This window comes from Trichomycterus rosablanca, chromosome 1, assembly GCF_030014385.1.
Source record: "Trichomycterus rosablanca isolate fTriRos1 chromosome 1, fTriRos1.hap1, whole genome shotgun sequence".
Classification (NCBI taxonomy): domain Eukaryota; kingdom Metazoa; phylum Chordata; class Actinopteri; order Siluriformes; family Trichomycteridae; genus Trichomycterus; species Trichomycterus rosablanca.
Genome location: NC_085988.1, coordinates 75,425,828 through 75,437,921, shown reverse-complemented (window position 1 = coordinate 75,437,921; position 12,094 = coordinate 75,425,828). Strand labels below are relative to the sequence as shown.

General features: G+C 38.5%; 1 protein-coding gene across 4 annotated transcripts in view; it reads left to right on the top strand.

Moving 5' to 3' along the window:
* The window catches only part of pacsin2 (protein kinase C and casein kinase substrate in neurons 2), a 35,422-nt gene extending 23,687 nt beyond the window's left edge, over positions 1 to 11,735 (top strand). For 2 of the 4 annotated variants that reach the window (XM_062996438.1, XM_062996435.1), the window contains 5 exons: positions 19 to 139; positions 2,421 to 2,539; positions 5,213 to 5,347; positions 7,008 to 7,192; positions 8,653 to 11,735. In XM_062996438.1, the coding sequence (XP_062852508.1) occupies positions 19 to 139; positions 2,421 to 2,539; positions 5,213 to 5,347; positions 7,008 to 7,192; positions 8,653 to 8,765 (673 nt within the window). In that variant the 3' untranslated portion in view covers positions 8,766 to 11,735. Of the gene's footprint in view, positions 1 to 18; positions 140 to 2,420; positions 2,540 to 5,212; positions 5,348 to 7,007; positions 7,203 to 8,652 lie in introns of all 4 variants that reach the window. The other 2 variants (XM_062996436.1, XM_062996437.1) reach the window with 2 other exon arrangements.
* The last annotated feature ends 359 nt before the right edge of the window (positions 11,736 to 12,094 follow it).

The window sequence follows — 12,094 nt, the reverse complement described above, 5'->3', positions numbered from 1 at the left end:
GTTGTTTTCCTTTTTCAGGTTTCAGAACGTGTATCAGACATTAGAGGACACGATCAGAGCAGCTGACACAGAGGAAGACCTCAAATGGTTCCGTTCCAACCATGGCCCCGGCATGCCCATGAACTGGCCGCAGTTCGAGGTACATAGACTTTTCTGTATTAGTAAATGTAATGAGGTGAACAGTAAGAAGAGCTGAATAGACTGGATAATGTTTAATGATAGGAGTTATGAAAACTTATAATGATGTCCTAGAATTGCTATTTATAACAGCAGTTCCTTTTCACTGTAGCCTAACTGATACTAGAAGACAGAAAACCAGTCTGTCGGGTTGTGCATTTGTGCACGTTTAATCAGAATTTGCATCTGTTTTTCCTGAGTAAACAATGAACTTGGTCTGTTTTATCTTTCATTCTGTTTTAATTTAATCTGTATTTACACTTTTGCACCCATTTACTATCCAATTCACAACCGTTACAATGCCAGGTTTTTGTGATGTGAAAAAAATGCGACCAAGATGAATTATTTCAGAACCTATTTCCACCTTTGTGACCTGTATAATCTGTACAATTCAATCAGAAAAACAAACAGAGATCTTTTAGGGAAAAAAAATTAAATAATATGGCTGGATCAGTTTGCACACCCACTACCTTTTTATGACACCATTCATTCTTTTTGGGCAGGAGTCTATCAGTATGGCATATTTTGACTTGGCAATCTTTGCCCACTCTTGCTTACAAAAGCCCTTCAGGTCTGTCAGATTGTGAGGGCATCTCCCATGCACAGCCCTCTTCGGGTCACCGCACAGATTTCCAATTGGATTCAGATCTGGACTCTGGCTGGGCCATTCCATCACTTTAATCTTCTTTTAGTTAAGCCATTTTTTGTGGATATGGAAGTATGCTTTGGGTTGTTCCTGTGCTGCAAGGTAAAATCTCTTTGAAATTCATGAAATTCATTTTCAGCTTTTTAGCAGAGGCCTGAGGGTTTTGTGCCAAAATGGACTAATTGATATGGAACTGTTTCATATTTTATTCACTTGTTTTTGACCTTCAGTACTGTGTTCCATGGTATATGTAATGCTTTGTAATTTGGTTTGTACCCTAATGTCTGAAAATTTCACTACAAAAGCTATAGGGGGTGAGCACACGTACACAACCACGGTAATCTAGTTTTTTTTATATATATATTTTACGCTTCTAAACAATTTCATTTGAATTAAACAGGTTATAGATCACATTAAAGGTGGAAATACATCTGAAATGATTTATCTCTGTCTGATTTTTTTTTTACATCACCAAAACCTGGCTTTTTTTACATGGGTGTGTAGACTTTTCATATCCATTGTACATATGGAATTTTGTTTATTCTTTAAAAAATCTGACATTTTGCTAACAAACCCCTCTGATTTAATTCAGAAGGTTAACCTATCAGAGCCACGTTTCAGTAGGAGGTCCCTTAGTGAGTTCTACATGACTAATTTTACTGGAAAGGTCTAACCCCTATTATGACAAGTTTGTGAGCAGTGTGGTGTGTCTGAGTGATTTTGTCTTTTAACATTTCTGGTTGACTGTGTGGAATCAATCACTTACAGCTAACATATTAATCACATCTAAGGCATTTGGGACCAGCTTTTTTTAACAGGGTTTTTTAAACTGCTGCTTATCTCAGATAGATCAGGCAGTTTTTATCATGTCAGAGTGACAACGGATGTCATGGTGTTGCAGCAGGTAATCTGGGTGCTGCACAACAACGTGAGACCTAGGGACCAGGGTTTAAACCTTAAAAACTAAAAATGCCTTTAGACTCCTACAACAAGTGCCACCCGGGTATGTGTTTCACAAAGTGTAGACATTACCTGTTCTACACACACAACAATATCATTACTATCTATTTGCATATATGTTTGTATAAAATGAACTGGCCATTAATGCTAGTCCAAATGCATGCTTAAATAAATGTTCTTGTTGTTGATCATTGTAAATATGGTCTTGAAAACAGCATAGTCTTACAACTTCTCAGATACAGTTCTGTTTTCTATGTATGGGCTTGCAGTTTATAAATGTATCTAATTTCATTTGGCTGTTTACTATTTATATTTGGGTAGTTTGTCACATTTTACTAAACTCCTTAATGTCGTGTGAAGTCTTTTTATTTATTTTGTCTGGGTGTGTAAGTGAGAACAATGCTTTCTTGAGAACAAAAAATTTGATAAGAGCACCTTTAATTTCCTTTCGCTAGTTCAGCCTTACTGAGTGAGAGATCTGGCTTGCAGACGTGTGTTTGTGTGCAGTTTACCCATCCCGTGTGGTTATATGAAAAAACTTGCATAAATCAATACATACCAGTTAAATAGCCAGTTTAATTATTAGACTATTTTTGCATTATTAATTGGCTTTGTTTGTGTTTGCGTCCGTTATTAGGACTGGTCTATAGACATAAATCGGACGTTGAGTCGGCGAGAAAAAAAGAAGCCAAGTGACGAAGTGACTCTTACCGGCATCAACCAAACTGGGGAACGAGCAGCCAAGACCACTAACAGGTAACCCACACTAGATTAATACAACACTTTCCTGAGTTCTACCTTTTTTATTTTGCCTTTTTCAGTCCTAGTGCTATAAACATGTAACTATATCAACCGTCAAAAAGAGATGAACAATAGTAACCAGGCCACTGTAGTCTCTGACCAGCACATCGCTCCCCTGTGCTGGCTTCTACTTGCATGTTTTTTTGCTGCTAGGTCTTGGTTTCAACATACAACTGTTAGAAAGTATTGATAACAAACCAGGTAACCTATAACTGACATTGTCATTATATGTCATGGTATGGTCAATGCTGTTGGTTAAAAATGTCATTTCAATTTATTTCCAATAGCTGATGCTTAATTTGAATTAGAAACGCAGCTACAGACCTACATTTTTCGGCTTAAACGAATTAGTAAAACCTGCAATCCTAATTTGTGCTAGTGTGGACTGTTTTTGTCTTTATAGTGGATTTCAGTGGGTCAAATTCTACATTCATTTTTTAAAGATTCTGTTATGCTCTATGAAGCATAGGATTCCTACTCTTGACATCAGTTTTTGTGTTTTATGCTTTATTTACATTCCAGTTCATTCATATGTATCTTGTTTTTTATCTAAACTAAGCAAAGAGATGTGTATATATGTGTACCCCAACCAGGCATAACATTATAACCACTGACCGGTGAAGTGAACAACACTGATTATCTCTTTATCACGGCACCTGTTAGTGGGTGGGATATATTAGGCAGTAAGTGAACATTCTATCCTTAAAGTTGATGTGTAAGAAGCAGGAAAAATGGGCAAGTGTAAGAATTTGAGCGATTTTGACCAAATTGTGATGGAGTCAGAGCATCTCCAAAACTGCAGCTTTTGTGGGGTGTTCCTGGTCTGCAGTGGTCAGTATCTATCAAAAGTGGTCCAAGTAAGGAACAGTGGTAAACCGGCGAAAGGGTCTTGGGGGCCAAGGCTCATTGATGCACGTGGGGAGCGATGGCTGGCCCGTGTGGTCCGATCCAACAGACGAGCTACTGTAGCTCAGATTGCTGAAGAAGTTAATGCTGGTTCTGATAGAAAGGTGTCAGAATACACAGTGCATCACAGTTGCAGGGCTGTTTTGGCAGCAAAAGGGGGACCAACACAGTATTAGGAAGGGGGTCATAATGTTATGCCTGATCGGTGTATATGTGCCAGCACACTAAATGTGTAATTGGAAACTGTCAGCATTCGCATATACCGTTTTATAAAGGATATTTAGTTTCCACCATTCCCTGGATGTTTGCCTTTTGAGTCTGACCTTTTACATGGGGCCCTTATAGGAGCGTATGCAGTGGGAGTTACCTGTAAGAATCTCAAGCATTCTATGAGTGCTTAACCTTTATTTTAACCAGGCAGGCTACCAGTATTATCTGTGGAATTCTAGAAGCCTTTGTTATACAAATAATCACGTTCTGATACCCTGTGTAGCTGTTTCTCATAAACATGGAAAATTTTGTGTTATAAAATAATTCCTAAATAAGTACGTGATATAAGATATGTTGTCTTATGTGCTTTCAAAATGTCACTAACAGACAGTGCTTGTTTATAAATTCTGTACCAGCTTAAATGTTTGTCACAGAGTACATTTTGCATGCTGTCTGTTTGCTGCTTATTGTGTAATGCTAACAAGATTTATGAGGAACAATATTTCAAATGTCAAACGTCGCACTGCATTAAGGGTTTAACTAACAGGATAAAAAGTTCAGTTATGGCAAAAATAGAAAATAACAATACTTATAGATCTTTTACCAGTCTTTACCATAGTGAAAATTTATTCCCCCCACTTCCCCAAACACACACACACTACTTTCAGTGCTGCATATTGTTTCATTTTTCAGTGCCATTTTTCCATTTATTTATGCCCGATTTAGCGTAGTCAATCTGTCTTTCGCTTCTGGGGCTCCCCGACTGCATTCGAGGATGATATGTTGCTGCTCATGTCTCCTCCGACACGTGTGCAGTCCTAGCAAACCGCTTTTTTTCACCCATGCACTCTGCAAAGACGCCTTTATCTGCTAATCAAGACCCCACACACATAATCCCGTCATCCCGCCCCCTAGCAGACACACGGTGGCCAATTAGTATCTGGTGCAGGCACTGCCAGTTATGCCCCCTAGATGGCACCCAGCCGCCCGGTGGCAATGCTAAGTTTCGAACCGAGGTGTTCAGAATCTCGGTGCTGGTGTGCTAGCGGAATATCCCTCTGTGCCAACGTGGGCGACTTTTAGTGCCATTTTAATAGTTCACTAATTGCTACCCTTGCCTTCTTCTATACACGCAAGCTTAAAGGCACTCGAGCACCCCCAGAAAAAGCAATGACAAGTATGATCTGATGCCTCTGGCATTGTTATCATATAAAGCCAGAGTCATGATGCTGGAATGAACATGTTACTGCTAACTGCATTACTTAATGAAAGCATTAAAATGTTCACCTACTGGTGACTGTAAATAATAATGAAGTTTATAAATGTTGTTGTAAAACCTGGTGATTGTATCTGAGAAGTGAATCATTACCTAAATTATTTACGATACCGTTGTCATATTGTCAAACCACCCATTTATTTACAAAATGTTTAATGGTGTCATGATGTACCCAATGTCACCAGACCTGTTGTTAGTACACGTGCATGTGTTACAGTCCTGTTTTTCTTTGTTAGCCTGACTGTGCCTATTAGCACAGACCGAGTGAGCTTAAACCCATTTGATGATGAGGAAGCAGAGGAAGAAACACCAGCACACCAATCCAACAGCAGCCCAGCCAGTGTGAAAAAAGAGGAAGTCAATGTCAAAACGTTGGTGAACGAAATGCACCTGCTGCTGTTCTGCATTCCGTCTATTGCTTATTTTGTCTTGTTTTTTCCTTTTTCTTTTTTGCTTCAGTTCTTACTTTCAGGTGGCCGTTTTTCTCTGCATGGTTGCACAGTGAAGATATCAGCACACAGACACACAGACACACACTATTGGTCACGTTTATTATTTTTGTGCTGCAGATTAATCTGGTCATGCATTAAGCTATACACCGATCAACCATAACATATCCATTTTATCAGCTCCACTTACCATGTTGAAGCACTTTGTAGTTCTACAATTACTGACTGTAGTCCATCTGTTTCTCTGCATGCTTTCTTAGCCCCCTTTCAAGCTGTTCTTCAATGGTCAGGAACACTACAGAGCAGGTATTATTTGGGTGGTGGATCATTCTCAGCACTGCAGTGACACTGACATGGTGGTGGTGTGTTAGTGTGTGTTGTGCTGGTATGAGAGGATCAGACACAGCAGCGCTGCTGGAGTTTTTAAACACCTCACTCTCACTGCTGGACTGAGAATAGTCCACCAACCAAAAATATATCCAGCCAACAGCGCCCAGTGGGCAGCGTCCTGTGACCACTGATGAAGGTCTAGAAGATGAACTTAAACAGCAGCAACAGATGAGCGATCGTCTCTGACTTTACATCTACAAGGTGAACCAACTAGGTAGGAGTGTCTAATAGAGTGGACAGTGAGTGGACACAGTATTGAAAAACTCCAGCAGCGCTGCTGTGTCTGATCCACTCATAGCAGCACCATGTCAGTGTCACTGCAGTGCTGAGAATGATCCACCACCTAAATAATACCTACTCCGTGGGGGTCCTGACCATTGAAGAACAGCATGAAAGGGGGCTAACAAAGCATGCAGAGAAACAGATGGACTACCGTCAGTAATTGTACAACTACAAAATGCTTCTATATGGTAAGTGGAGCTGATAAAATGGACAGTGAGTGTAGAAACAAGGAGGTGGTTTTAATGTTATGGCTGATCGGTGTAAAACTGTACAGTGAAGTGGTGTACATATTTTGACACTGACACTAATTGGCATCTAGAAACCCCAAAATATCCATATGGTCTTACAAACACTTACATATTACTTTAATGTAATAGCTACTTACAAATACTCACCCAAAACATGTGTTCCATGCAAGATAGTCTGACTTTGACACTGATTCACTTGTGTTGTTTTTCCCCCCTGTTAATTTCAGTTTCTTCCTGTCCTGTCTGTGCCCGAGGGCTGGGGTTAACACTGTCCTCTCTGGTTGTTCAACGGACTGTAGTCATCTTCTGGCTTTGAAATAAAATGTTCCTTTTCTTTTTGCTTGTGTTCTGGTTTTGTCATCTCAACTTTTACACTTTTTCTGTTAACAGTCTGCTATTTGAAACTGTTAAATGTCATGAGTAGCCCTGGTCTGCAAACAGGTTTGCTTCCTGTTCATGGATCGAGAGCTGGTCCCTGTGAAAGCATTATGGCATGTGTTATGGCTATGCGTGTGTGTTTCTTTGTTTTCAGTTTGCCTGTTTGTGTCTTTTTTTTCCATCCCTGCCTGCTTTTTTCCATGGCATGTTGTATGTTCAAGTATTATTTGACCTGTGACAGCTGTCAGTGCTTTGTAATATGGAAGTCTTTTGTTGATTCACAGTACCAGCAGTGCGGAGAAGACACGGTGTTCCTCAGATGAAGAGACCAGTAACCCTTTTGGAGCCGATTCCAATGAAAACGGGAACCCCTTTGAGGATGAGCCATCTTCTCCAACAGTCTCAGTACCTGTACGGGCTTTGTATGACTATGAGGGCCAAGAGCAGGACGAGCTGAGCTTCAAAGCAGGTAGAGCAATGTAAGCTAAATACTGATGTGGTGATGTTGCAGTCATGTAGTTATTTACTACTATGGGACATGTGTAGCCTAGTGGGTAGAGCTTTGGGTTATCAACTGAAAGGTTGAGAGTTTGAATCCTAGCTCTGCCATGCAGCCACTGTTTGGCCCTTGAGCAAGGCCCTTAACCCTCTCTGCTCCAGGGGCGCCGTACAATGGCTGATCCTGCACTCTGACCCCTTCTTCTTCTTCAAAAAAAAAGCTGGGATATGCAAAGAAAGAATTTTGTTATACTGTACATGTATATATGACAAATAAAGGCGTCCTATCTGTTCTATTAACTTGACAAAAATGAATTTAAGGCACAAAATTGAAATGCCACACAAAGAAAAAACATATTATCGTTTTTGGGTTTGTTACTTAAAATATTTCCTGTGATTTCATGTTTCATAATTAATTGGCTTATGTTAATCACTGTTTTTATGAAATTGAAGGATACAGTCTCAGCTGACCACTTACAATGTACTGACAATCTTTCTGGCTAATCTCGGATGACTTTGGGCTCAGAAAACTGGCCTCTTACATTGCATTTCTTGATGTAGTGATGGGCTGTGTTAAGGGACAAGGATTTTCCAAAGTACTCCTGAGCCCAGGTGGCTATGTCATCACGGTAGTATGACGGTTTCTCAAACAATACTTCCTAAGGGCTTGATGGTCACATACATTCAGCAGCTCTTTCCACCCTTGATCTTTATGCTCCGAGATTTCCCCTGACTCCCTAAATCTTTTCATGATATTTTGAACTGTAGATGGATAAGGACCTAAATTATTTGCAATCTTGTGCTGAGAAAAGTTTGGCACAAAGTGGTGAACCAGTCAACATTTAAACTTCTAATGGAACCTTATAGAACAGTTTTTATTGTATAGTCTTATTGTGCCTCTGCCCAAACTTTGTGAGTTGCCGGCGTCACATTATATTTCTTCTATTTACAGAATACAATTAGGTTTGGCAGTGAAAACGTTTACTTTGTACATTTAGGGAGGCACGGTGGCTAAGTGGGTAGCACTGTCACCTCACAGCAAGAAGGTCCTGGGTTCGATCCCCAGGTGGGGCGGTCTGGGTCCTTTCTGTGTGGTTTGCATGTTCTCCCCGTGTCTGCGTGGGTTTCCTCTGGGAGCTCTGGTTTCCTCCCACAGTCCAAAGACATGCAAGTGTGGTGAATTGGGTATACAAAATTGTCCATGACTGTGTTTGACATTAAAGACTTGAACTGATGAATCTTGTGTAATGAGTAACTACCGTTCCTGTCATGAATGTAACCAAAGTGTAAAACATGACATTAAAATCCTAATAAAATAATGAAGTTATCGCATTTTTAGAATGTGTTCTAGCTTTTTTGAAAATGAGATTTGTATAAATATTCTCTTTATGTGCAGTAGTTTCACTCTTATTGTTCTTATGTCTCTTAAAGGTGAGGAATTTACTAAAATCGGTGAAGAGGATGAACAGGGCTGGTGCAAAGGGCGTCTGAAAGATGGCCAAGTCGGACTCTACCCAGCTAACTACGTGGAGGATATTCAGTGACCAGAAAGGAAATGACGAGAGTAGAGAGGGTAAAAGCAGGATGAAGAGAGAGGTCAGGGGCGTGACGTTTTCAGATGACAGCATGCTGCTGTCCCCCCCTAGTGGTGGAGGCTGGACCAACCGCTGCAATAAGCCAAATGAAAATGTTGTTTTTTTCCACTTGGTTTTTTTTTTTGGCCCTTTTTGGTGATCTAGGACTCTGGCAAGAAGAATGTTCAACAGCTCACATATTGCAAATCCTAAGTCTGCATAAAACAGGAACAATATTATTTTTTAATAATTTATACAACACTTTATTTAACATTTAGTCAATTTAAAAGTGCTGAAACCAATATGACAAATGTGAAAACTTGCCTAAATGTTAGTCATGACGCCAGATTCACACCAGATGTGTCACGGTAGCATCATGCTCGACAAGCTGTATCGACTGTCCAATTCACGCTACTTATGTAACACTGTGCTTCTGTTATATTATTAAAAAACAAACTAATCTGTGTATTTAAAACAGTGTCACTGAAACATTAATCAGCAGTTAAAAATAGCCAGTTTATAATTAGTGTAGCTCAATTAAAAACATGACACAAGACAGAACAGGGAAGATGGAACAAAAGCAGCTTATTTGTGAAAATACTATTTCCAAAACACATTAGCTTATAATTCATTTTAGATTGTCTTTTAAATGCACCTCTTAATGTAGAGACACATTTAAGTACATTTTAAATGGGTTTTTAATTCATTTGACCAAGTAAAAATGAAATAGCACATGAAAAATACTGCATTAATAAAAATGTGTCTTTTTTGCAAGAAGCTGTTCTGTACAGTAGAACTGGGGCGGCACGGTGGCTAAGTGGGTAGCACTGTCGCCTCACAGCAGGAAGGTCCTGGGTTCGATCCCCAGGTGGGGAGGTCCGGTCCTTTCTGTGTGGAGTTTGCATGTTCTCCCCGTGGCTTTACTTCGGGTGCTCCGGTTTTCTCCCACAGTCCAAAGACATGCAAGTGAAGTGAACTGAAGATACAAAATTGTCCAAGACTGTGTTCGATATAACCTTGTGAACTGAGTAACTACCGTTCCTGTCATGAATGTAACCAAAAGTGTGAAACATGACGTTAAAATTCTTATAAACAAACAGTAGAAATGCATCTGGAATGAATTAACCTTTAGTTTCCTTAAACCAAGTCTTAAATTGAGCAACAATCATTAGGGTTTTTTTTACAACTGCACTTGCATTGTAGAAATATATATTGCTTGAATAGCAAACACATTTCTCTAGCTCAGTCCCACTTTGAAAACTTAATACTGTACATTATAACGTTGATTTTTATTGATTTCCACCACCTCAATTTCTGTCATGTTGCTCATGGTAAAAGGATTGAGATTTTAGTAACTGAATATTTTATTTCTGTTGTGTATTTCTATATGATGCTTTACAATAAGGGCCCTGTTTATTAGTTACTTTATGTGTCTTGAGTATCAGAATAGGTGCAAATGCACTTAAGCCCCATTTACATCTAACTGTACAAATACCTTTAAAAGGTCCATTAATGCTGACTTCAGGCAAGTCAAAAATGCACAAGTGCCATTATTTACTGCCACAAACATACTTTGAATAAAACATCAAAGACTAGATACATATCCCATTGCTGTTTTCCCAATTTACATTTGCTTTCCTGAGTCTGATATCAAAGCTTTGAGAAATTGTTAATTAATTATTAATCAGTAAATCAAGTGGACGCCAAAAAAAAAAAGTGTCTGATCTGATTCCAGTCTAGCATTCAGTGTTGTCTTGAATTGCACATTATGTACAATACAGAATTTAGATTAGTCAGGCTAACAGAGAAACATTTGACGTTAAGTGTACATCTAGATACTAGAAGCATAAAACCACTAGATACAAATAGTTGCCAAAACCTAAAAACATTATCATCACAATATTGCCTAGATACAATATTGATTGTATTTTTACAGATATATTTTGCAGTGATGTAACAAAGCATTAGACTATTTTTCAATTAGTAAAAGAGGCTTTTAATATATATATGTTATAAATAAGTGTGTACATGGATAAATTGGATGAATATTTCCTTTAGATAATTGACCAAAGTTAAGGTAGTTGAGGAAAGAACTGCTGGACCTTTTTTAGGATGAGCTGATTTGAGTTGAGTTTGTCGAGGTGTTATGATTTACGTGTTGATCACTGGTTATGTCAGAAACTTGTTGCCTAATTCATAAGGAAAGTTTATTGCTTTGGTTTTTTGAGCACTCTTGTTAAATTTCATTTCAGAACGTTTATGAATGTTTTATTGGTTCCTAGGGAAGAAGGTCTCTCTCTCACTTGACACTGTTAGTTTTAGCCTGCACTGAAGCGTTCATAGCAGCTGCAAGGGAAAATGCCAATATTTTGTTAAAACGTTACGAACACAAAGTTTTATCAAACAAAGTAGAAATAAATGAGAGTATTTTTGCATGTACATTGCAATAAAGTTTTGAACAAATTTGGTCAGATAATGCTAGTTAAATTTAGACTGTTAATTTATAAAATGCCTTAAGTGCTTGGACATAAACAAATGCTGTGATTCAGAATCAGAATGTATATTAATTGTGCATTTATTTGGTGTTTGTTATGAATTGTGTAAGATTGTGTATATAAAAATACTGTATGAATTTTTAGATAATTCTTGCAGATTTACATTCAGATATATAGACAACCGATTATCAGCACATTTTAGTTCATTTCTTTTGAATATATTTTAGTGTTAGCAATCTTATCATCACTCACTGAGATGGCAGTATTTAATTAATGCCATGTCACAAAAGTGGATTTTTGAATGTATCAGATTTGCTGTAAATGATAAGAAGTTACGTTTTATCTGTAACATTTGGGTTTTGTTACATAAAGCAGCAACTCTGCTTACAGTTCACCTTGTTCAATCTGTCAATTTAGGTTGGCAAATAAATGATTTTATGTTTAATTGCCTGTCTTGTGCTTCAATTTGTGTTTTCAGATGTTCAAGAAGAAATTGCATTCATTTCAAGCCAGTACTGATATCCACAGGGTTCAAATCTTTGAAAAAGTTACATCCCAAAACCAACCTAGTGAGTTTAGCAGTCTCCTGGATAAGTCAGTCAATGGCCCTTTATAGGAGTAGGGTGGCCACATGCATAGTCACAAAAAGGAGGACGTCATACCAGGAACAGGGGGACATGATACTTCAACACACAGAATGAAACCATAACCCATATAACAGAGTTTTTGACCAATTTTAGCAAGAATTCTATAACAAATGACTGTTTTACTCACCATGTTGTGTCTACTTTTCATATTTAAGAT